The sequence below is a fragment of the Pteropus alecto genome, unplaced genomic scaffold (genome assembly GCF_000325575.1).
Source record: "Pteropus alecto unplaced genomic scaffold, ASM32557v1 scaffold35, whole genome shotgun sequence".
In the NCBI taxonomy this organism is placed as follows: Eukaryota; Metazoa; Chordata; class Mammalia; order Chiroptera; family Pteropodidae; genus Pteropus; species Pteropus alecto.
Genome location: NW_006437828.1, coordinates 6,954,648 through 6,982,487, shown reverse-complemented (window position 1 = coordinate 6,982,487; position 27,840 = coordinate 6,954,648). Strand labels below are relative to the sequence as shown.

At 33.8% G+C, this 27,840-nt stretch overlaps 1 protein-coding gene and 1 pseudogene across 5 annotated transcripts in view; one reads left to right on the top strand and one right to left on the bottom strand.

Moving 5' to 3' along the window:
- Positions 1 to 27,840, bottom strand: part of NAA16 (N(alpha)-acetyltransferase 16, NatA auxiliary subunit) — a 53,297-nt gene that overhangs the window by 14,192 nt on the left and 11,265 nt on the right. For 4 of the 5 annotated variants that reach the window (XM_025049006.1, XM_025049007.1, XM_025049008.1 and 1 more), the window contains 7 exons: positions 25,799 to 25,918; positions 24,714 to 24,740; positions 23,280 to 23,375; positions 17,808 to 17,914; positions 5,615 to 5,687; positions 3,320 to 3,489; positions 2,823 to 2,975 (listed from right to left, as the gene is read on the bottom strand). In XM_025049006.1, coding sequence (XP_024904774.1) covers positions 2,823 to 2,975; positions 3,320 to 3,489; positions 5,615 to 5,687; positions 17,808 to 17,914; positions 23,280 to 23,375; positions 24,714 to 24,740; positions 25,799 to 25,918 — 746 coding nt within the window. Of the gene's footprint in view, positions 1 to 2,822; positions 2,976 to 3,292; positions 3,490 to 5,614; positions 5,688 to 17,807; positions 17,915 to 23,279; positions 23,376 to 24,713; positions 24,741 to 25,798; positions 25,919 to 27,840 lie in introns of those variants that run through there. The other variant, XM_015591830.2, reaches the window with a different exon arrangement.
- Positions 8,229 to 8,347, top strand: LOC112482221 (annotated as a pseudogene).

Genomic DNA, 27,840 nt, shown 5'->3' with positions numbered 1-27,840 from the left:
TATGGTTACATATCTTTTCCTCTTTTTTGATAATTACATACGTTTAGAAGAAATCTACATTATTTTTCATTTCATTACCAACTACAACTATACACCTTGCATCAGCAACTCTGTATAAGAATTCTAAACTGTGAAAAATCTACAAGAAGGAAATATGAGCACTTCCTTCACTCATTAGTGAGCAGACACGAACTGACTATCAAGGTTGCTGGCAGTTCTCTCCACTGGCTCACTGTTACCAGCACATGCTTCAGACGTGTCTGGCCAGTAGACCAGTATGGTAAACTACATAAGCTCTCCAAACAGCCTGGCAACTTGTCACAAGTGAGTGGACAACTAAAAGCAATTATGATGAGCAAGCTGAGCCACAGATTTTGGTGACTACTCTCAAACGGCCAACCTTTTCCCCTCTTTCTCATTCTCCTGTGCCTTTTCAGAGTCATCCTAGGTGTCTGGTGTATGCGTGTGTGTTTCAATCACTGGACCTGTTTAACGTAAGAAGTCCTGTGTACTCATTGGTAACTGCACTTTACTTCTAATCTCCAGGTTGGCCTTCCAGGTGGCACTTTTGTCTACACACATCACTGCTCTTTTATCTACACTGGTACTCTCGTCTAACCTTCAAAGCTGTGATGCAGTGGGAAGGGCACTGAAGAGTTTGCACCCCAGCACTGATTATTATATGATCAAAGATGATTCCAGTAACCTCTTCGGAGCCTCAATCACCTTGCTGCAAAATGTCACACAAATACGATAAAGTGCGCATCAAGAACATAAACAGAATTATTATTTTCCTAAATTTTTTTCTCCTAATATTCATCCTTCTTGCTCATACTTTTCCTCAACATTACATCGGCCACTTTGCAGCTGCTGTTGATCCTATGGCATCTGAGTTTCAGAAACACTAGCCACTGCAGTTTCTGCTCCTACGACAAAATCCTAAAACCTGTGTTTAAAAATCAGAGACCCCTAAGCTAGAATCCTGGATCCAAATAAATGACTAGCTCCGTGATCTCCAGTTGGCACAGTATTTGACCTCCCTAAACATCTTCTTAACTCTAATCCTGCTATACAGGATTGTTAAGATTAAATGATATCATGTACATAAATGTATTTAACTCAGTGCTTAATAATTGTTAAAGCCACTTTCTATTTCTTCTTAGAAATGGTAGACAAATTATCAGCACTACTCTAAACAACAGAAAGTAAAAGTCAGGCAGGTTCATATGAAAAGCCCTTTTTATGATGAGAAAGAAACAAACGGTCTATAGGTAGTGGCCCTAATGAAAAATTAGAGGTAACACACATTTAGTTTTCATTAAAGACTACTATCTAAAGACCATTCATTGTTTCTTTCTCATCATAAAAATATACATGACATATATTTCATATATATCTCATATACATGTGCATATATACACAGGACATACTATTTTTGTGACTATCTAATAATGTGAGACTTCAATTTCTTAAATTTGATGGGTACAAAATGATATCTTATAATTCTCCTGATTACTGATAAAGACGTATTTCTTGGCCATTCCATTTTCCACTTCTGTGAACTGTTCATATCCTTTGCCCATACTTGCCTTTTCTTACTGAGTTTTGTGTGTGTGTTTACATTTCTATGACATCATTCTTGCAAGCAGTCAAATTTTCATAATATAAGTTCAGGCTATTCTGTCGCTTCTAAATTACAAGGGGTTTCCATTCATAACCAGACACAACTAGAATTTAGTTAACATTTAAGGAAGGTGGCACGCTGGTGCTCTAGTAGCAATACATTAGCATTACAGAGCACAGTGGTAACTTATTTTCATCCTAAATAACTTACCTGCAAACACCAGCACTAAAGCCCTCCTTCTACTTCCTATGTAATGTGTACTTTGGAGATATAAATTATTTATTTCAAAGTATCTTAATTAAAACTTGGAAAGCAAATTTGCAATAGTTTTCTCATTATGCTTCAACGTCACATTCAATGTGTGTCATATAACCATTTCACTGTTATATTAACCATTTCACCGAATTCTTTGGAGATCATAAATTCTTTTTTCATTATATGAGTTGGAAATATCTTCTCTAATTCTATGGTTTATCTTCTCCCTATGGTTATTTTTGTCATACATTATCTTTAATATAGTCAAGTGTATCAATTTCACTCTCGTACTTTATGCTTCTGGTGTCTTAAGAAATGTTTCCTACCTCAAGCCCTAAAGATAAACTACTATATTTTACTCTAAAAGCTTGAAAGGTTTGCTTTCCATATTTGGATCTTAATCCACCTGGAATCAATATGTGTGCAGTAAGATAAGGATGTCATTTTACTTTTTTCAACACAAGTAACTAATCGCCCCAGCAGTATCTTTTCATCTCTGATTTTTGAACTTATATTCCAGAATGCCATAGAGACTAGTAGCTCACAGATATTAGTTCTACACAGAAAGAATTCTATGAGCAATTCTGAAGATAGCGTAAAAGAGAAATTAAACAGAAGAAATATGCGACTACAAATTACTAGTGAGACAAAAAAATTATAAATCGAATACTACACATGTTCACTGAAGTGTGGTACATTGCTTATTTTTGTATAAAGCTATTTCGCTCCTGCTATTGCTTTTTAATCATCCATCACCAGAAGCACATGCACATACACACACCCAACCACCGTAAAAAGCCAGACTTAGGATATGAGCTAAATGGGATTTAAAAAAAATAATAACAAAAATGAATTCTTAGCAACTTCAGTGGCAATCTTTATAAATCACCACAGAACTTAAGGTTAATTTTACTAACTCGGACAATCGCATGCTATTTCCTACCCTCGTGAACTTGGAGCACATTTCCTCTGCTTCTTTTATCATATTTGCTCGAAGCATGTATTTTGCACATTTAGAATTGATGAATCTATCAGCCGTGTCTAAAGACTGCGCTTCATCCATCCACTTTGCAGCTTCTTTGAGGTTACCTATATGCTTTAAGAAATGAAAGTATTTTAAAATTATAGTTTATGATTAAGAGAATATGGGTGCAATATCAATGGCAAATATGTATAAAGACAAATTAGAAATCTGGTACCATTTCTGTAAAATTTATCTAGATATCTTTAGATAAATTAACATTCATATTTACTAAGAGCTGAATCAAATGATTAACCCTGATTACACAACTATGCAATCTAAAAGTCTTTAGAATTATTAGAGGATTAGAAATAGATTATCAGGGTGCCATACGAGTAATTTCTACACAGAAATAACTCCAAGAGTTCTTAAAGTGGCCAAATTCTTCAGCTACTCAAAACACATGACTAGGATTTTACCTTGTAAATCTTTGCTTTCAAATAAAATAATTCTATTAGAGTTGGAGTACTGGCAATTGCAGCATTAATATAATCCAAAGCCAAAGAATACTGCCCAAGTTTATCAAAGTGCTGTGCCAGGAAATACTGAACCCAGAGCAGCGTTGTTGGGGGCTCCTTCTCCCCATTCTCTGCAATCAAACAAACAAAACGTTATTATAGGAAAGAAAGCAAGGTAAAGCACGTCACATACTTCCTCTCCCCCAAAGCATAATGAAATTAATAATTATTACAATCGTAAACAGTAAAAACCCAGCAAAAATGACCAGTTTCAACAGAAAGAGGTACGACTTCATGCCATCAAGTTCAAAACGTGCAGCCAAGCAGAGAAACAAGACTCTAGTTTCACAGACTTCTAAGCCCTGCCTCACTCCAAGGAAACGGTGCTGGAGAAAGAAGGTAATGCAACCTAACTACAAATTCTCTGGCTAAGAGCATGAGGCGCTAGGCCCAGGAGAGGTCAAGGAGAAGGGCTTGGAGGGAAGATGTCCTAACTACCACTGCAAGACTTCCACAAAGACAAGACTGCCAGGGCTTAGCACTGTCTAGGCCTTCGCACTAAATCAGGGAAACCCAAAGTTGAAGAGTGTGAAGAAACATTCCTGACAAGACAGAAGTAATCCTATGTGACAAAAGCAGTCACATACAATCAGCTGAGCTCTATTCTGCTCCCCATCCTGTCCCCTCAAGCTACAGAAGAGTCGATAGAGAAACACCACGCTCTCCAAATAGATTCCAGAAAGGAAGACCTACAGGTATAAAATGAGGAAGAAAGAGTGGAAAGGGAACTTACCCATACTACATCAGAAAAAACAGGTTTTGAGCTGACCAAATGAAATAACAATGCAAACACAAAAATTAGTATCAATTAAAACGCAAATAATAAAAACAAAAAGCTCAGCATTTATCGTGCTCCTCTTACATAAAACTATATTTCAGGGGAACCAAATAACTGATGACGGAAAGTTATTTGTAAGATTTCTAGCTGATAAATACAGAAAGAATGAGGATTTGAAGGAAAGAAGGGACTGGGACAATGAACCTCAGTAGCTGCTAAAAATCTTCAGGTGAGAAGCCAACAAGGAACTCTTTACTGGGCAGGATGAGAGCATCTGAACCTTAACCTTAACATCACAAAAAAAGACTAAAAGAATGTCTTCTGCCTCTAGGTGTGACAGGAAGTACAATGTATCACGCATGAAATATTCACACAGAACCTGAATCTAATCAAGCCTGTAAACCTAACTATAAGTTCACGAGAAATATGGATGTCAGCAAAAATATTAAATGATGCCATGAGAAAGCAAATTAGCCAAATCCAGAAAACGGGACATTCCACAAGACGAATGACCTTTCAATAAATGACATTTAAAAAGAGGGGCAGAGCACTACTCAAGATTAAAAGAATATCAGAGACACAAAACAAATGTGGACTTTAGCAGGACCCACACTAAAATAAAGCAATTATACAAAGATATTATTTTAAAGATAATCAGGGAAACATGCGTGTGGACTGGGTGTTAAGTTACCATGACATGAAAGTTAATTTTGTGCGAGAAAGCACTGTGGTTAGATCTTCTGTTCAAGTGTTTTAAAGAGTTAGAGATGTATATTATGGTACTTACAGGCGAAGCAGTATGTCTGCTTTAAAAGATACTCTAGAAAAATAAGTGGACTGAAAGTACTTCAAATAGACTGGCAAAATGTTGATAACAGAGCTGGGTGATGGGGATACAGAGGTTCATTATCCTATTTATTTCTGTATCTGTAATTTTATATGGAATTTGTTTCAAACATGTAAAAGACACATGAACAAACCAGACTAAAGTTACCATCTGCATGACAAAGTATTCTAGAGTGTTTTCTAAATTAAGTTGCCTTGATTTACAAATGCACCTACAAACAGAGAAACAAAGAATGAAATTATACAGAATTAAAAATTTTTTAAAAAGTAGAAAGAACTAGGGATTAAATAAACACACATTTCTATATAAGCTAACTACAAGATTTTGGGCAAGACCTCAACCTCTCAAGTCTGTTAACACACGTTAAAATAGGGTCAACTCCCAACTCACAATACTATGGAAAACTTAAATAAAATTGAAGTGCTCTTCTCATTTCGTTCATTCAAAAACTATTTGGTACATAGCTATCACGTAGCATGTACATAATAAACATAAGATAATTTAACTGTAAGTGATTAAAAATGTATTGAAATGAGGAATCAAACTGCAATTCAATCTAATTTAAACTTACCATAAGGGCTAAAGAAGTCACACGCTTTAAGAGAGGCTTCATAATTAGTAACAAGCTCCTGGATTATAGAAATCTGTTAAAGAAACACAGTTTAAATTTTTTTTAAATATTATATTGAAGATATTTATACTTACTGTGGATTAAATTAGATTTCAAAACAATATACCGCTTATTTCAAAATTATACATTAACTAAACTATTAGGGTGTCTGCTCTCCATCCCTGACTCCCTGTGTGGGGAGAAAATGAGAAAAAACACAGAAAATACACTGATCTATTAATAATAAACGAAAGCTTATTAATTTCTCATCTCGATAAGTAGTTTCAGGTTTTAAAGAACAAATTATCACTAGTTATTAAAAAAACTTTTTTTGCCAATAAACACATCTGTATAATTTCTTATTAACAGTTCTTCTATTTGCTTCTTGCTTCTCGCTATTATATTGTGAAGCTGTAAGCTTCACAATACAATCTGAATAACTGTATTCAGATTTGAATAATTGTATTCAGATTTGTATTGTATTCAGATTTTCTAAAATGTCATTCATTACGAAATAGTCAAATAAAATGATCAATCTAAATTATACACTGAGTTGATGGAAGAGGTGCACTCCTAACCAGATGTTTCAACTACCTTTGTTTTTCGTGATAATTATAATAAATGTGAATTTCAATGATATATTCAGGTAGAACTGAAATATTATAAACTGCACTGTAAACGTGCTATGCCCTGGGAGTGCCAAACAAAAAGCGACATGAATTAGAAGTGGCAGTTGAAAAACAGCAGCTCGTGTGTACAGTTGGTAATAAATGCCTATTGATCATAACTGTTCAGAATGAGTTGGAAAATATAACTGTCTTATTTGAGAACTTCAAAAAGAAAGGTCAAAGAGAAGGAAAAGCATTAAAACTTTTAATAGTATCTGACCAACGTGGTATTATTTTAATAGTGATGACTTTGAAAGTTTTATAAATTGAGATGCCACTAATGCCACCAGAAAAAGGGGACACACCAGAGAGGGGAATAACAATAGTAGTAAGCCATTATCACGAGTGCTTTACATATATTACAGTAATAATTATAATAAGTCAACCCTATACAGCACTTACTATGTGCTAGCAACTATTTAAGTACTTTACCTGTATTAACTGAGCCTCAGAACAACCTGATATGGTGTGAACAACGATCAAACTTCACTTAACAGGCAAAGGGGGAAAAAATAAGCTGAAAGTACACAACGGCAAAGCCAGAATCCACCCCAAGCACCAAAGCTCCGGAGTTTAGCTCTTAACTATTCTGCTACACTGGTCACTGGTATATGGGGCACTGGCACATTTATTACTTTAACTCACAGGGGTACATTATGACTAGAAACTAATTAACAGCAGGACAGTAACCTTTCCCTTGTCAAAACGCACAGTGAACAGCACACTCAATGGTGAAAGACTGAAAGCATGTCCACGAAGATCAAGAACAAGGCAAGGATGCCTGCTTTCATCAATTCTATTCAACATCATACTAGAAGCTCTAGCCAAAGCAATTAGGCAAGAAAAGAAATAAAAAGCATTCAAATTAGAAAGGAATAAGTACATATATCTGTTTGCACATGACATAACCTACTGAAAACTCTAGTGATTTCACAAAAAAGTAAAACTTGTTAGAATAAATGAATTCAACAGAGTAGCAAAATACAAAGTCGACATGCAAAAATCAGTTGCATTTCTATACACAATGAACAATTTGAAAAGGAAATTACAAAAACAATTCCATTCAAAATAGCATCAAAAAGAATACTTAGGAATTAACTTAAGTACGTGAAAGACTTGTACAATGAAAAGTACAAAACAATGCTGAAAGAAATTAAAGACAAATAAATGGAAACACATCTCATGTTTATGAATTGAAAGACAATATTAAAATGTCAATACTACTCAAAGATTCAATGCAGTCACTATTAAAATTCCAATGACTTTTTTTTTTGCAGAAATAGAAAAAGCTCACCCTAAAATTCACGTGGAATCTCAAGGGACCCCAAACAGCCATAACAATCTTGAAAAACAAGAACAAAACCAGATGACTCACACTCCTGATTTCAAAACTTGCTATAAAGCTCCAGTAATCAAAACGGTGTGATATTTGCATAAAGACTGACATAGAGACTGATGGAATGACATAGAGAACCCAGAAATAAACCCCTGCATATATGGCCAAATGGTTTTTGACAAGGGTGCCAAGACCCTTCAATAGGGAAAGGATATTTTTTTAAACAAATGATGCTGAGAAAACTGGATCTACGTGCAAAAAAATGAAGCTAGACCCTTACCTAATACCACATACAAAAATGGAACTCAAAATGGATCAAGGACCTTAATTTGAGACCTAAAACAACAAAACTCTTAGAAGAAAACATAAGACAAAAGCTTCACAGCCATGGATTTGGCACTGCTTTCTTGTATATGACATTAAAGGCACTGGTAACAACAATAAAAAGACAAACTGGACTTGATGAAAATTTTAAAATTTTGTTCATCAAAAAGACACTACCCACAGAGTAAAAAGGTAACGCACAGAATGGGAGAAAATATTTGTAAATCTCATATCTAATAAGGGATTAGTCTATGGCTATGCCACCCTGAACAAGCCCGATCTCCTCTGATCTCAGAAGCTAAGCAGGGTCAGGCTTGGTTAGTACTTGGATGGCAGACTACCTAGGAATATCAGGTGCTATAGGCATTAAGAAAAAAAAAAAGCGAAAAGACAAATACCGTATAAATAAAATAAATAATAATAATAATAGTAAGGGATTAATACCTAGAATATATAGAGAACTCCTAAAACTCAACAAAAACCCAATTCAAAAATGGGCAAAGTACTTGAATAGACATTTCACCAGGAAAGACATATACAAGTAACCATTAAGCACATGAAAAGAGGCACATCACTAATCATAACAGAAATGCAAATCAAAACTACAACGAGACATAACCTCGCACTCCTCTCCCCAAAAAACAACAAAAACAAAAACAGAAAACAACGGTTGATAAGGATGTAAAGAAATCGGAACCCTTGTGCACTACTAGTAAGAATGTAAAATGGAACAACTGCTATGGAAAACATGGCAGTTTCTCAAAAAATTAAAAATAGAAGTACCAAATGGTCCAGAAATTCTACTTCTGGATATATACCCAATAAGATTAAAAGCAGGGTCGGAAAGAGATATTTGTACACTCATGTTCATAATAGAATTATTCACAAGAGCCAAAACATAGAAGCTACCCAAGTGTCTACTGATGAATGGTTAAGCAAAATGTGTTATATATGTAAAATGGAGTATTTTTCAGCCTTGAAAAGGGAAATTTTGCAATACGCTACAACATGGATGAACCCTGACATTATGCTAAGGGAAATAAGCCAGTGACTACATGATTCCACTTATATGAGGTATTTAACAGTAGTCAAAACCATAAAGACAGAAAGCATAAGGATGGTTGTCAGGGGCAGGGCGGATGGGAAGTCATTGTTTAATGGGTATAGTGTCAGTTGTTCAAGATAAAAAGAGTTATGGGAATCGACAGTGGTGATGGTTGCACAAAAATCTGAATGTCTTTAATACCAAAACTGTACATTTAAAAATGGTTACAACAGTAAATTTTATGTTAAGTGTCTTTTACCGCAATAATATTTTTTTGAAAACCTAGTGGTCCTCAGATCACTAATATCATCATTAGCCCCACCTGGTAATTTGTTAGAGATGCAAATTTCTGGACCAAACCTGATTTACATAAGCAGAAACTCTGGGCCCAGCAATTTGTTTTTAGCAAGCCCTCTAAAATTAGCTCTGATACACACACACAGAGTTTGATAACTGATGAAAATGTTACAAAAAGGCTATTATTATAAAACAAAATTAAAGATAATAGACATTTTTAACTCACCATGACCAATACCACCCCATCAATCTCACTTAAAACACCTGTCACTTAAAAAATTTTCCAGGCTTAGAAATTCAGTACTCAAGTTGTTCAATTCATAGAGCCAAATATTTTTCATGAACTTACAATGCCATCTACTGGCAGTTGCAAAAACTGTACAACAGGTTTTAAATAACAGTGTATACACATATATGTGTGTGTGTTTATATACTATATACACCTTTGCCTCTCTAGGGTGAAACATTTTTAAAGTCAGTTCAATAATGAAACAAAGTACAACAAAACTTTGTTCAATTCATAGAGCCAAATATTTTTCATGAACTTACAATGCCATCTACTGGCAGTTGCAAAAACTGTACAACAGGTTTTAAATAACAGTGTATACACATATATGTGTGTGTGTTTATATACTATATACACCTTTGCCTCTCTAGGGTGAAACATTTTTAAAGTCAGTTCAATAATGAAACAAAGTACAACAAAACATACACATAGTTCTTCATAAAGTTACACATAATTCTTCATAAAGGATTATAAACAATACTGGATAAAGTATATCCTCAGCTTCAGAACTTCAAGGATTAAGGAAAAATCAAGATAAGTCTACATGAAACCTAAATAAAAAAACTGAAGAACACTGGATACCATGATTGATTAGGCATATTTTTTGAACCTTAAAATATATCACAGTCGCCCAGTAATTAAGTGAATAATTCCATTCTTTAAATTTATCTACGAGAGTCAGTCTGGGGAGTTTGACTCAGACATAAGGATCCATATTTTGCCTCATTTATTTACCATTTATATCTCAGGAAGTATATTTGACTCCTTCCTTGTGAAACTTAGTATGTAATGGCTATACTTTTTGAAAATAGTATTTTGCCACACTGTCATTTAAAATCAAGAAAGCCAAAAAAAAAGAGAAAAAAAATTAAAGTAAAAAAATTGTAAGTTTTAAAAATTAAAACTAGAAAGCCAATCTACTTAAGTTAGGTATCACAATGAAAAATAGCCTCAAAATGGGCAGCTTAAATTATACGGTCAAAATTTTTTGCGAACTGAAAAAACTTCCAAGTTCAACCACTTTCTCTTGATTTAAATATTTTCTTCTAATAGCTATATTTGATCAGGATTGAAGCAGTTTGATTTTTGCTAACCAAATCTAACCTGGGCAAATATCATGACTACCACATATCTTTCGTACATATGGCCCTTGGTGCTTTTCTATGTATGAGTTAAAAAGCTTATTATTAACCTTAAAGAAAAAGTTCGACTTCACCATATATGATACACAATTTTTCACAATATAGTTACGAACCACGTTTAAAATGTTACTGCACCATGAAAGCCACTGAGAGGATCTCTTCATTTTTTTTTACCCATTTCATTTTTTATGCTTAGGAAACTAAGCATAATAGTGTATCAACAAGGACCGAAATCACTGGATTAATTTCCAATAAATGTACAATTAGTAGTGACAATTTTGGTTTCAAAGAAACTAGTTACAGAGGTGACCCGCCCAGAAGCACGATGCTAACATGGCGTAAGCAGCCTGCTGCAGGGAGGAGGCATGAGGAGCGGAGAGCTCCAACACCTCCTCCAAGCCGACCACTTTCGCACTTCATTTAACTCAAACACACGTCAGCTCCTTAAATGTCATTTGCCCCAACTTTATGATCCAGAAACAGATTCAGGTAGTGGCTCAAGCAAGTAAGTGATGGAGTCAGGATTACAAACCAGGCCTGATTCCAAAGCAATGTTCTTTATCCAAAGAATTCCCACTATTTTCCAAAGTATGATACATATGATGGAACATGAAATGATTGCAGTTAATTCACCAAATGAAACTGTTATGCATTTATGTATTTTATAAAAAATAAACTAGTATAGACCGTGGTTTTTATGAAAAATACAAAAAGTAATCAAATTTAGTGAAAAAATCAATAAATTTTAGGTGTTCCCCAGCCACAGACAAATGATTCAGTACTTCCCAAAGAAACATTCCAATGAAGTACATGATTCTCTCTTTCTTCACTGAATAAGAGGCCAAGTGTTTTTGTAACTCTGTGCCTACTGTCACCAGTTTCTGAAGGGTACACATAGCTCCACGTATGTTTTTAACTGAATGATCTTGGAATAGTTTCACAGTATGGGCAGATTTAACACAAAAAGAAAGGTCTCCTGGGAAACAGCCTACTTTCCCTTCCTGTGTATGGACAGCCACATAGTATTCTGTTGAGATACCGGATGCTTCAGACATTCAAATACCCAATTTCCACGTTGTTTTAAGTTACTCAGAGTACATCTGTGCACTGATGTTCAGCTTCAGTGGAATCTAATGCACCTGTAACAATCCATGGCAAACCTTAAACCTTAATGGTAATTCACCGTCTTCACTCAAAAGTCTGATACTCACAATGAATGGCTACAGACCAAAACTAGAAAGTACATTTTCCATTACAGGTGAAAATGGAAGTCTAAATTAATTTGCACCTCTTCTTACAGTCATTATGGTTTCTTTCATAATATACACAAAAAGAATGTATAGGCTAAAAGAATGTATAGGTCCTGGCAGCTGAACTAAAATTAAATAAAAACTGATCTTACTAATCATCTTTTGGTGCAAAATAAACATTTTATCCTTAGAAACCTATTTTTCTCACTCATTAAATCAGCAAAGTAAAAGTATACAATATCAGAGCATGTTAGAAAAAAGGACCTGAAAAGAGATGAGCAAATTAAACATGAAACAAGTAGTAAGGATATAATAAAGATCAGAGTGGAAGTCAGTGAAACACAGGAGGTGGGAAATCAGCAAACCCAAAACCTCGTTCTATGAAAAGAGCAACAAAATTGGCAAATCTTTACTAGATTAAAACAAGAAAAAAAAAAAAAGACTCAAATTCTTAAAATTAAAAATGAAAGAGACTTGGCTAGTGACTTTGCAAAAAAAAAAAAATTATAAAGTAGTCTGATGAACAACTGTATGCCAACATTGGATAACTTAGATAAAATGGACAAATTTCTAGAAACATGCAAATTTCAGAAACCAAGTCAAAAAGAAATAGAAAATAGGAGTAAACCAATAACAAGAGTTTGAATAGGTAATAAAAACTACCCACTACTCACAAAGAAAAAGTCTGGGCCCAGATGGCTTCATTGGTAAATTCTACCAAACATTTCATATCAATATCAGTTATTCATAAACTTAAAAATAAATTCAGAAGAGAATATTTCCCAACTCATTATAAGGCTATTATTACCCTGATATCAAGACCAGACAAAGACATAACAAGAAAATGACAAATCAATATCTCTTAGAAATAGACAAGCAAAAATCCTCAATTATACACCAAGACCAAGTTTTATCCCAGTAATGCAAGGTTGGTTTAACGTCTGAAAATCAACGGATGTAATGCACCAATGTAAAATAAAAACACTCGAAAAACTTGGAACGGAAGGGACTTACTCAACATTATTAAGGGCATATACAAAAAATCCATAGTTAACATAATATTTAATGGAGAAAGACTAGATGCTCTCCCCCAATCAGGAATAAGACAAAAATATCTACACACTGATTGATCACTTCTACTCAGCACTGTAACTGGAGGTTCTAGCCAGGGCAATTAGTCAAGAAAATGAAAGAAAGATACAAAATGTAAAGGAAAAAATAAAATTTTCTTTTTGCAGATGACATGATCTTGCACAGAGAAAATCCTAAGGAATCCATTACACCAAGTGTATCAATTAATAAGTTCAGCAAAATTACAGTATATGAGATCAATATACAAAAAACAATTATATTTTATATACTAGCAATGAAAAATCTGAAAATGAAATTAAGGAAATCGATTGGAATAATATAAAAAAATTTTAGGGATAAATTTAACAAAAGATATACAAGACTCGTATACTAAAAACAGAGTTAAAAAAAATTAAAGATCTAAATAAATGGAAAGACATAGAATGTTCGATTGAAAGACTTAACGCTGTTAAGATGGGAATACTTCTCAAAGTAATCTACAAATTCAATGCAATCCCTATAAAATCCCAGGTGGCTTCTTTGTAGAAATTAAAGCGAATCTGAAAATTCAAATGGAAATTTTAAAAATTCAAAATGGCCAAAAAGAATCTTGAAAAAAAGAAACTAGGAAAGAACATTTACATTTCCTAATTTCGAAACTTACCCCAAAGCTACAGTAATCAAGACAGTGTGGAACCAGCATAAAGACATAGAAATCAGTGGAATAGAACTGAGAGTCCAGAAATGAACCCTCATATTTATGGTCGATATATCTTCAACAAGGCTACCAATATCTTTCAATGGAGGAAGAACAGTCTCTTCAAAAAATGGTGCTGGAAAACTGAATAGTCATATGCAAAAGAATGAAGTTGGATTCCTCCCGCCTCATGCCATATATACAAACATACCATCGAAATGGATCAAAGACTTCAATGTAAGAACTAAAAATATAAAACTCTTAGAAGTAATAATGTGTAAAACTGCATGACCTTGGATTTGGAAATGACTTCTTAGATACAACACAAAAGCACAAGCTAGAAAAGAGAAAAAAGTTAAATTGGACTTCTTCAAAATTAAAAACTTTGAGGCATCAAAGGATACTTTCAAGAAATAAGAAGATAAGTCATATGTCTGATAAGGCACTTGCATCTAGAATACACAAAGAACTCTTCAACTAGATCATAAAAAGACAATTCAATTAAAACTGAACATTTTTCCAAAGAAGTAATATAAATGGCCAATAAGCACAAGAAAAGATGCTCACATCATTATTCATCAGGGAAATGCAAACCAAAACCTCAAGGAGATGCCTACCTCACGCCCACTAGCACGGCTAGAACCAAGTCTAAACAATAATAAGCGGACTGTCAAAAAGGACGTGTAGAAATCAGAACTCTACACTGTTTGTGGGAATTTAAAACAACCAGGGCACTTTGGAGAACAGTCTGGCAGTTTTTAAAGTTTAAACAGAGTTACCATTTGACTAGCAAATCCACTACTGGGTATGTATACCCAGAAGAAATGGAAACACATACACGCAAAAATTTACACACAAATGTTCACAGCAGAATTAGTTATAGTAACTAAAAGGCAGAAGCAACCAAAATGTCCACCAACTGACATATAAAATGAGCTGCAGACATACAATGGGATACTATCAGGCCCTGGAATAAAGTACTCATTCATGCCACCACATAGATGAAATGTTAAGTTAAAGAAGATAAAGGGAAAGAAGGCCTCATGTTGTATAATTCTGTTTACATGAAATATGAGAATAAGCAAATCCATAGATAGAAAGTGGACTAGTGGTTGCCTAATGCTAGGGGGATGGGGTGCCTTTTTGGAGTGATAAAATTACACTAGTAACAGTTACAAACCTCTGAATATACTAAAAACCACTGAATTGTAGGCTTCAAATAGGCAAGTTTTATGGTATGCGAATGATATCCCAATAAAGCTGTTTACAACGATGAAAAAAATACTAGGGAAAAGCTACTGGCAGCTAGCCGGTCAAAGCCAAGGAGACTGCTAACTACCGTACAGTGCACAGGGCAGCCCTAAAACAATTACCTAGCCCGACACGTCAGTCATGGACTTCTTTGTCATGGGGGCTGTCCATGCACTGAAGAACGTTTAGCAGCATCCCTGGCCTCCATCCATTAGATGCAGTAGCACAGCCTCCCAATGGCGACAATCAAAACTGTCTCTGGAAAGTGGAAAATGTCCTTGAGGGACAAAACCCCTCCGCCCCTCCCACCCTGAGTACTGCTCTAGAAGAAGACCATCCAAGCTGTTTCTAAAACAGCAGATGAGCTTCCACGACAGAAATAAAGATCAATGAATCGAGTTTAAGTTTTAACCTCTTTATGTTTAAAAAAAAAAAAAAAGGGCTCCATGGAAAAGCAAACACAAGCAGGAAAAACATTTAACAGGACCTAATGTTGGTAAGGGTGCAGCGAGCCTTTTTCACGCACACTGCTAGTGGCAACACAAACGGGTGTTTACAGCCTCAGAGAAACCAACCTCTTGGTGTTTGCCAAGAACCACGAAATGCTTGTACCTTTCACCCAACCCATCAATTTGAGAATTCATGAGAAGAAAATAATCCTAAATAGAGCTACGAGCACAAAGATACCTATAACACTGTTTTAACAGTGAAAACTTGGAAAACTGAAGTTCAGCCATAGAGGTATGGTTTTGATAAATGACTATGCAGTCACTAAAAAGGAAGATAATGAAGACTCAACAGTAACCCATTAAATGCTTATGAAATTGCTAGGGAGAAAAGGAAAAACAAAATTTTATGGTTAAAATACTACAGCTACATATTTGCACCACAAATAAATTCACAGAGGAAAAAAAAAACCTTAAGAAGAATTACACACAAAAAATGTTCTTAATACTCTTAAATTGTGTATTCACAATTTAAAATTCTGGAGACATTTTAAAATACTTTTTTAATATTGCACTGTATCCTGAACAAAATTCATAAGATTATTTTATTTTCATGCTTCCTGACATGGATTATTCTTTAGACTTAGGTTACAAAACCATAATGGTTTTTCAAACTTAATCTCTTTGAAATTCTTCCTCAAGACTTAAAATGCAGCCCTCAGCTAAAAAGAGGACTCACTGCTAGTTTTAAGTATGCAAATTTTAAAATGCCCTTATAAGTAATCACAAATACATGTGGCCAAAATTATTTGAGAAGCATTTCCCACACTTGTAAATTTTTTTCTCATTATACTAAGTTCTGATAACTTTAACTCAATTTTCAGCAGCTTAATTCTCAAAACAACTTATTAAAATTCCTATTGTGTGCTTAAACACTAAAAAATGTCAAAGGTTCCTACATAACGTATTCTCCGTGCCTTCTTTAAAAATGCGAATTTCATCCTTTATGAAATACCAACAGATGCTCAACGCCTTGACAATGGTAATTAGGGGTCGACATGGGAGGCGTGTAGGTGAAAAAGGCTACACCTGTTGTGAAAGCTGAGGAAGCCCGTGAGCTCAGCGAAAGCCTGAGAGGAACAAGCGCTTTAACGACCACTGTATTCAGCAGTTGCTGCAAGAGCGTGTAACAAAAGCAGGACTCTAATTCGCGCACGTTAAGTTCTTCACTATTCCTGACTTTTCGTCTCACCTTTCTCTTCTGTCACCCTTGCCAAAAAAAGAGGAATTTTAGCGAACCCACAGGAATTATTGCCAGGCACTGCTACAAGTTTTCATAACAATCAATCACTATTTATCAAAAATCAACAGCAGTACCATTACAGTCAAATAAAGCATGCTACAGACATTTAAGAACTAAATTTTTTTAATGTAAATGATACTTTTTACTAGTAAGCTATTAGATACTATCAGCTGTCCCTTTGAGTTGATGAAACCTGCTGCCACGAGGAAGAAAGTGCCCATCAGTTATATCTATTACTGATCTTGTTTTCAATAGTTTATTGTTCACAATTATTGTTAACTTACAAATAATTATGGGTCAAAGCTAAACATAAAGTGATAGAGGTTTAACAAAATATTTGGCCATTTCTAATAAAATCTTCCTTATTCACTCCTCTAGTAACTTTCAAAAACTCTCACTATAGAAAAGAACACAAAATTTTGGAGCCTAATAAGAAGCAATGCTTGAAAATAAAATTATAATTAACTTTCTATTAACTTTTAATTTTCTAATTGTATTTCTAATTTAAGACCAAGTACTTCTTTTCTAATTTTAAAAAACAGAAAAGTATCATTCTCTTTATTCAAAAACTGGCTAAGACTATATTAAAATGTAGCTTTATTAATTAATACTAATTAATAGTACCAAATAACATTTTACTGTTTCACCAACTCAATTATCCATGCTCTAACTTTAAAAGCATGCATAACAAATTTAAAAATCCACAATCATACTATAAAATAATAATCATGAAATAGTTAAATATAGACCTCTGGTGACAATGTCGACTTTATAGAAAAGTATACCCATTAAAATCAACAACCACCACTATCAGTGTTTTCACAAAACCTTTACTCTGTAAATTTCAGACTGACATGTCCTGTGATAGCTCTTATACTATACACATATAATTTCAGTTCATCTATTATTAGACTAGAGTGATAACATCACTAGAACACAGAAAATGATTAAGTCACAGCATATTTATATGGAAATCTTTCTATAATAATTAAGTTACTAAAAAGACTATATCAAAACTGAATGAAGACCAAGTTTTACCTTTTCTGTATTGTAATATAAAGATTTCAAAGTAGTAAACAAGGGTGGGCAGCCTTTGCTGAAGTTAACCCTCAGGAACTTATCCAATAGTTCTCTAAATTTTTCACCTGGAAACAAAAGTGTACTTTGTTATACTTTGATTAATGCAAACAGTTCTTAAAATAATTTGATAAACAAAAATAAAATTCACTCAGAAACAGTTATCCCCCTTTCCGATTTTTAAACCCAAAAAAGTTAGCATTATTTCTTGTTTTTTCACCACCTAAAAGCCTAACACTAAATATCTCAGTAGGCAGCTATACTTTCTCCTAGATCTAGGTTCAAAATATCTTCAAGGAATACTTCCAAAGATAGGTAAACAAAATGACTGCACAGCTTTGAGTAAAAGTAACCCATTCTGAATACAGTGCCCAAAGCGAGGATTTTTCCTAATCTCACTGGCCAGCACAGACTCAGTCCTGCTATCTACAGACAGCTCATAAGGCTCTCTGCAGGCTATAAAAAGATTCTACTGTAACCAGCACTATATTCAAGTAGCAGCCAAAAAATATTTTTAAACATGAAAGCAGTATTTACAAATGTTTTCCAAATCAACTAGTGATTTACTTCAACATTCATTCCACAGCCATCTACCGAGCACCTACTATGTGCCAGGTACTGTTCTCAGTTTGGGGATATAGTAGTGACTAAAACAAAACAATCACGGACCTTAACATTCGAGGGATGAGAAAAACAGGAAGTAAAAGAATGTATGTTGGACATTAGACTGAACCCTGGAGTATTCTAATAAGAAATTAAAATTAAGTTCCCTACTTGCAATAACTATTATTGCTAAACCCTTACCAAAAAATTTTGGTATCACCTTTTAAAAGCAGAAGAAATTAAGAAAATTTTAAAAATAATGGCTCTAACTCAGACATACGAACTTTTTGATAGTAAGTATTAATAAATAAGGACATAGATTTGTCCAATCATTAAAAAAAAAAGATACAGATATTTCATGAATAGTTTAACCTAAAGTAAGATTAAGGAAATGAACTCTTAAGGGTTTCTTTATGAATCACAAGACTATATATATAAAACAAACAACTCAAAGTGGTTATTTTTGTTTTGACAGACCATGCTGAACAAATATGTGTACCCATAATTAGATATCATAAAATTTGAGAGAAATTAAATTTTATCTAGTGGAAAATGTATCAAATAAAAAAACAGATACAACATTAAAAGACTGTTTTCAGATAATTACTAATCTTTTATTAGATCATATACAAAGTATAGGTCTTTTGAAAATTACATTACCAAGACAACACGAAATTTCTCTTTGGGTTAAATATACATCATCACTTACTTACAAATCAAAAGTAATTTTAGAGATCAAATCTTTCCAGCACTTCCTCTGATATAAAGCAAAAGCACACGACACTGAGGAAGACAGTAAGAGATGTTGTTGCTTACAGGAATGCATAAGCTTCTACTTACTTCGTGTGAGCTTGCACAAATACCTTGTCCACTAAAGTAAACCTCACTTTCTCCACTCTAAGATGAAGGTAACACCACCACTAGCCTCAAGAATACTCATCTATGGCTCAAACGAGTATATAGCAGTAAGCAGTGTGTCTGGAACATAGTAACCGCTTAATAAATGTTGTCTATCATGTGCCTTGATATCGGACAGCTATTGTATTTCTATAGTTAAGAATCTTTTCTATATTTGTTATCATCCACCAAAAAAGCATTTATCTTTATGTCAGAGACTACTCTACACTCCGTTTCTTGGTCAAATTTCTCAGTCTAGTCAGATCATGCTGGCAGATTTGAGTCAACTCTCAATTATTCACAATATTGACTGTTGTTTATACTATGCAGCTATGAGAAAAAATGAAGCTCTTATGTGGTGATACCAGACTAAACTCCATACACAGAGTCAAGGCAGTGGGGGCAGAACAGGCACAGTACAATCTATGCTACCACTTTTGTACAAAATGGGGAGAGAAAAAAAGAAAGCTATACACGAACTCCTCACACATACTTTTGCTGGGAAACTCCATACACAGACTAAACTCCATACACAGAGTCAAGTGGGGGGGAAAAAAAAAACAGGCACAGTACAGTCTATGCTACCACTTTTGTACAAAACGGAGAGAAAAAAGAAAGCTATACACGAACCCCTCACACATACTTTTGCTTGTATATGCACAATGTATTTCTGGAAGAATACACCATCTACTAATAACAACGGCCATCTCTAGGGAAGTAAACTTGGCCAGGGAACAGAGACAGAAAAAAAGACTTTTCACTTAAAAATCTGTTTGTACCCTTCTATTTGAAACTGTATGAATGTATTTACTATCTAAACAAGAAGCCTACACACAGCTACTCAACTTCCCAGTCACACACTATATCCAAAAATTACTATTTACCCATCTCATGATATTTCACTTTAGGTATAAGAAAAATCTTTTCACAAAAACAATCTCCCCTCTTCCTAGTTATTTTAAAATAATTCTTTAGAACTCCCATAGTCTTTCCTTTCGAGGTGGAGGGGGTGACCCTGTTTAGCATTACAGCTTGTAAACAGGTTATCTGACTTACACAGATGCAATGGTATTTCTAAATGTGTAGCGTAGATTCAAATAAAAGTTATTGTTTCCAAAATCACTTCTAAAATAACGAACATAAACACAAGACCAGACTGTATCTGATTCATTGGAATTTATTCTAAATAATGGAGCATGTTCTCACTATAAAAAAGAAGTGATAATTACGTGACCTGATGGAGGTGTTAGCTAACACTACAGTGCTAATATTGCAATATATAAATGTAGCATTATCAATACATTTATACCTTAAACTAATACAATGTTATATATCAATTATATCAACCAATCAATCAATCAATAAACAATTCGATGAAACAAAAACAGAGCAGAATCTGGTTTAATATTCTGGATTGTCTCCTACCCTCCCTCTCCTGCCTGTCAAGGGAAGACTAACAGAACAGGACGAATTAAACTATTTTGAAAAGTAGCTATATCTCTGCGTTATATTCGCAACATTAAAATTTCAGGCTGTTAGAGGACGGCCCCAGGACTTCTGCAGTGTTCACTACTCTGTAAGTATTAAGCCTTTTAATTTAAAAACTGGAAAGCATTTTTCAAAAGTTTCCCCTTGTATTCTCAAGTTCCATCATTTATTTATTTATTTACTTTTTTGGAAAAGCTCTCATTTGCTTTTGATAATGCTGAGATGTCTTTCTTATTATACATAAAAATATTTCTAAAGAGGCAAAATACTTTATGAATTATTCGGCTTTTGCACAGGTACAATTAAGTATGTGAACTATTTTATATATATATGCTCACTGGAGCTTTGTAAATACATGTACGTTAGAGCCTCACAGTGATGAGTACCTTAAAGCCCATGCCATCAGACCCCTCAGCTGGGACCTGTCTTGTAAAGAGATCCTTTTAGCATTTCAAAGACAGACTGTCCCAGAGGATACAGGATGACTCCACTGTAATCTAAATCACATTTCACAGTCAACAGCTGGTTCCAGGCTATTTTTCAATAAAAATACACTTCCTATCATGTACTGAGAGCTTTTAGCACTCTGTGCGTGCTATGAAAATAAATCTAGGCAATGTTCATTTGAAGCCCCATGTTCCATAAAGAAATAATATAACTAAGAACTCTTGCTGGTAATCTTAAGTAAGTTTTCTTTCTTTTCCTAAGAGGCACGTGAATGCATCTGAAAGCTCCAAACTTAAAGAATATACCCACTCACACCGGGAAACAGAAGAGATACCCTGAAACCAGGAGAAAAGAAAAACAGAAGCCAGACATAAAAAGCCACCTTTGGTATAATTCCATTAAAATGAAATATTTAAGTAAAGACAGCAGATCGATGGTTGCCAGGGAGGGGTGGGAGTGACTGCTGACAGTATGGGTGGGTTTCTTTTTGGAGTGATGAAAATTTTCTGAAACAAGATAGTGACAATGGTTGCACAACTCCATGAATATACTAAACACTGAGTTGCACACTTTAAAAAGTATATTTTATAGTGAGTTATATTTCAAAAAGCTGTTATTTTTTTAAAAAGGAGACAAAGAAGTGTGAGCTCAAGCATATTCCACAAAACATGTGTAGTAGGACAGTGCTCCTCCCTACGCGGTGTATTCCACCGTGGAAATTCACAATGCAGACACTGAACGTTCTAAGAAGTCCTACAGAAACCTGACTGCTGTGTTTAACCCAAAGTTTCCCAAACTCACTTGACTGAAGAACATCTCAGTATACCAGCACCCTCCCTGCCAAGCCTATTAATACCCACTTGGACATAAAGCTCCCCAAAAAACATTAGGGAAATCTGCTCTCAGTATTTCACAAATACAAAACAAAAAAGAAAGGATCAGAAGAATGTTATTCATCATCTGTGGAACTAAACTGTACTAGTGGAAAATGAATTTTTTAAATAAATTCATAACTACCATTTAAACTGAAACATTTCTTTTTAAGACAGTCAACTAAAACATTTAATTTCCATGAATCTTTTAATAAAAAGGAAATTATAGCCCAATTATTAAAACAAATACATTCCCTCCTTATCTGATGCCTAGAATAGATTTTTAGAAGTTGGATTACCCTTCTAGTGTCTGACGTGAATCAAAAGACTTACTAAAATTCCCAATAATTCAAGACCTATAACACTTTCGACTAAAAATAAAGATGACTTTAAGAAAAAAGGCACAATTTTCGATAAAACCATCAATGAAGATATTAACTGTCTGGAGAGCTAACATAGTCTTTGCCTCCTATACGACCAAAAGTGAATGAGTTCAGATACACTCAGTGACTTGGATGAGGCCATAAACAGACCACTGTTCAATACAAGCAAGTCACAGAATACATATCATAATACTCCAATCTGCATGAAGTACAAAAAAAGCAGAGTTGTTTTTGCTTCTAGGGATACAGACTATATGGAGCTCTATAAAAACAATGGCATGATAAAAAGCAAACTTCAGGAAAGTGTCACCTCTGAGAGAGGCCTTCAGTAATAACAGTGACATTCTTCCCTTGAACAGTGTGCCAGGCACACAGAGCTCACAACTCTTTGAATTTATTTCTGAAAAGAAGACCTACAACTTCAAAACTTCTACCACTTAAATCATAATACCTCATATAAAATCTGTCATCAATTTACCTTCTAAATATGGTGTTTAATTTTTAAAGTCATGTAAAGAAAATAATTTATGTAGATAATTTCTGATATGTAAAACCAACACATAGCTATACACTGAACACTGATTAACATATGCATAATGAATTCATAACTGACCACTCCCACCCCCCAGACCGGTACAGATATAAAACAAACTGTATACCAGAAACGAGTTTTTAAAATGTAAATGGTGTTGAGTAATTTCGACAAATAATTATTAGTGTTACAAAAGAGATCCTAATATTACCTGGGACAAGATTCAAAGGTAATCTTCTAGGTGAAATTGCTCGGGGGTGCTGCTTACTAATTTCTTCATAAATCTGAAGCCTTTCTTCTAAAGTGCCTATTATCAGTAAATATGTGTGAGATTCAAAGTATCAAAACTTCTATGAGAAAACAATAAACTGTTAAAGTTATACAAAAATTACATTATCAATATGAAAGTTGCTCTCAATTTTTGTAAGAATGACATCTAAAAGTCTGTGGTGGTGAAAGAACATAATCGGTAAATCATTTTAAACCCAATCTCCAGAAAAATCTAAAGCTTCTTTTATTAAAACAGATTCTATAACTAACTCAAATCATATATAAACAGGACACAATGACTCAAGATATACTGCATTTCTTTTGTATTCCTTAGCATAAAACCTATGAAAAATAAAATGTTTCTTTATATGTATCTTACTTAAACACTCCAACCGAACGAAGCCTGCCTACATGTAGCTCCACAGAAGTCTATGATGCCCACTGATTAGGCTTAGAGAAGGAAGTTTTAAGATCATGAATGCAAATGTTTTATATTTAAAAAGATGAACTAAATTTCTAAGGTAGCTTTGACACTTAAAATTTTCAATGAAATTCCATTATAAAAACCCCCATTAGTACAGACTACGTTTAAAGTAAAAGCATTTCTGCCAAATAACAGCAATGTAAAATAAACTTCTAATAGAAAGTTGTATCTTCCCTCCCAAGACCAATCTTATTTTATAGTACTTAACAGAGGCTCTACACTAAATTCTATGATACTCTGCAACAATAACTTACAGAGTAGAATCTGGGTCTAGTTCATTATTCTAAAATAATATCCTGCATAACTTACAAAGCGAGATTGCATGTATTATTTTATATAAGCAATAAGATGGCTTAGAGCGGAATTTTCAGAAAAAGCAAACCAGTTTTTAAACTATAAAATTTAAGAGGATTTTAATTCAGACGACAGAAATGCAATTATTTTAAGAATAATCCTTGGTGTTAGCAATCAAGGCATCACCATGTGAAATGTTGTGTTTAATATCAAGATCATAAACACTGCACTTGTCTGATTTTCCTTAGACTCCTTCCGTCCCCCAACAGTATTTTTCGGAGCTCCAATGTGGTTGGATTTTTAGAACTCGGATATGTGAAAAGTAATTTTTGCATTCTGTTAACAATCTGGAGACTTCATGAAATATTAAGGACCCTTATAATACTAAAAGTCACATGAAGGTTATGATACGTATTTTTTTAAAGCAGTTCTCATATTTATACCTAATGTTAGAGAATGTCAGGCTGTGAATATAAAAAACTTTTCCACTGCCCCAGATATAACGAATCTTTAAAATGTAATTAAATTAACATTAAGACAAAACCAAACCATTTCAATGCCTTATTTCGAGTCACAAGTCGGAGCTCCAGAACGTACCATGGGGGAGAAAAGGTCCTAAGGAGCCTAAAAAGATAAAGTAATGCAATTAGTCTTGCAATCAACACATTTTTATATTAAGCATGGATCCCGACGTATAGAATGTTACATTCATTTTACCAAAACATGTAAATATCTTTATTATTAACTACATGTCAGTAACTGGTAATTTAAAGAAAAATCATAGTTATCACACATTGCCAACTCTCAAAAATATAACTTTTGTCTTTTTTTTCAAAAAAAAAAAGATTATTGATCTAATCCATATTTAAATTTTCATAAGAACATTTGAAGAAATAAAAACTTGAATAATTGTGACATTAAATTTTATATACAAACAGAAAACTTGGATTGACTTATAAAAATGATTAGGCTACAATAAATAAACTTTTCTCATAGCTCACACTACTATAAATGAATATGGATAGCTACCTACTTACCATACTTTTTAAATTTAAAAATTCTGCTGTTTCAACATCCTTGAGCCATAGTTTCATAAATATTTCAGCCATACATTTGTCTTAAGTAAATGTGGTTTCAGTAATATTAACTGCTAACATTTAATTATGAAAATATTAGGGAAAATTTGGAATCCTACTCTAGATTTCTGAAAAGGGTCAAGGTTATCTCATTTCAAAAAACATATAACATTTGCTCTAAACAAATTAACCTAGTTTGCATTGAGAGAATAATTTTTATGCCAATGCTATATACAGTATATCCTCAGCAAAATTTCTTTCGCCCGAGTCTTTTGTTTAGAGGTTGAAGATGACAGACCTCTACTTCTTTAAAAATATTAAATAATTACGACATTTCCCAGAAAGGGAATGTTCATTTTCTTCCTCGTTTCTCTAGTCTAAATTGGTAACAGTTTAATGGGTCAAGGAACCTAAAATATTCTGTAAGCATTTATCACAAGTATTAAATATTTTAATTCATTTTCATTTCCATGTTTAACCTGTAATTTTCCTAAATGGAAAAATAAATTCTAATACTAAAAATATGTCCTCAAATATTATTACAACTTTACGTTTTTATACTTCAAACACTAGTTGAGAAGGTAGAGGAGAAAAATCATTACATACTAAGTTGCAGGGCTTTTTCCAAACCTTCATAATAACACCAATTTTCTGCATTCCGATCAATCAAGTTTTTGAATACTTCACTGGCTTCTTTTAATCTTCCCAATTTCAACAGCATTTCTCCTAAAATTAAGTTTAAAGTCACATTCACTTTACGTAAAGATTAAATACCTTTCTGATCCCAGACATTTCACTAAGCGTTATGAGTACAGCAGATGTTTATGTGCCTCTCTTTGGGTAATGCTGCATTTTATATAATTAAACACAGACTAATGTACAGCTTGCCTTCATTTACACATTCTACTCTACTAACAACCATTTCTGGCTCCCTCCAAAATCCCCGAATATACATGTCCGATATTAATTAGTCAGTACAAATCTTTGCCTTATGTGTATTTTTATATATCTTTTACTAAAGATAACAAACTTACTAAAGATAACTAAAGACTCTCTACACATACTGGTAAATAATTCTAAGGAAATATCCCTATATTCCTTCTGCAAGATGTAAATGTACTTTTCCTGATCAAGTCATATATTAAACAATTCCCTATTCAATTCTCCTAATTTCCTTTCCAGATCACTAAAGAGTTAACTCAAGAAAATACCACTAAATACCACTTCACAGCAAGAAACCACACAAAACATGTTCACATGTGAGTCAACTCCTACGTTCAATTTTTATGTGGCTTTTATTAAGCTACACAATATGAGAAATGAGGATCTAAACTTCTCAAATATAATGGAAAGTACACATACTCCAAGATCAGATTGTCTCAAAAAAGAATTTATATCAACTTTCTATCCCTAAGATTTCCCATTTCCCCAAACAATCTACTTCAAACAAACAATTCTCTGAAATGTCTTTAGTCATATTATTTCAGCTTTCCTCAACTTGGAGGAGGCAGCATATTATAGTGGTTATTATATACTATTATTTTATTATTTTTATATATACTATTCAAGCTGTAGAGTAAAACTAGGTATAATTACTAGTTTTACTACGTTCTAGCTTTGTGAACTTGAACAAGTTACAAACATCCAATGTCCATTTCCTTACTTCTAAAATATCAACCACCTCAGTCAGCTTTTGTGATGATCAAATGAAATAATTTAAAGAGTTTAGCACAGTGTTTGGTATAAAGTCAATACACATAAACATTTGCTACTTAAAAACACAAACATGCCCCATTACTCCAGAATTAACTTCTGGTCAGTCCAATTTTTCCCCTGTTTACACTAGATATAACAGACAACAGCATATTCTTCAATTCCAAAAATGTTGTTATCTGCTACCACCACAAGGTAAAAGTTTATTACTAGGGAAATATAGAGGACAAGTAAGTACACTAGCATATTCATAAAGTAAATAAAATGTCTAACTTTATTTTAGAAGTGTTTAAAAGTATCTTAATATGCTAATGGCTACAAAACACATAAACGTCTAAGTATCAAAGGTCTCTGGGCCTGCCAAGTTCACTGAAAAAAAAAAATTACCCTAACCTGTCCCTGTAAGCAACACAAAGTACTGGCTTTATAGTCAAACTGATGGCCCCCAAATCACCCTCACTAGCAACACATGCTACGATCTGTAGGATCTTTAAACCAGAATTTATCTTATTATAGCATCTCCACTTTTAATCACTGCATTCCCTATAGATGCTATAAGACACAGAGAAAGCAACCCGAGAGTCAAGATTTAAACAGGAAATAGCAATAATACATCAGAACATAAAAATAATTATCCACATTTTACCAATAGTCTGAAAAATAATGTTGTAGTCAATATTGTTATTATTATTATTATTCACAATAAAAACTAAGTCAGTTGCTCGCCATACATTAACAGGAGTAGAGTACGGCAGTTAAAAGGAAGGGCTCCTGAACAGACATGAAGGAACCTTAAATGTATTAAGTTAAAGAAGTCAATATGAAAAGGCTACACACTACATAATTCCAAATATATGGCATTCTGGAAAAGGAACTACTATGCAGACAGTAAAAGGATCAGTGGCTGCCAGGGTTGGGGTCAGGGAGAAACAAAC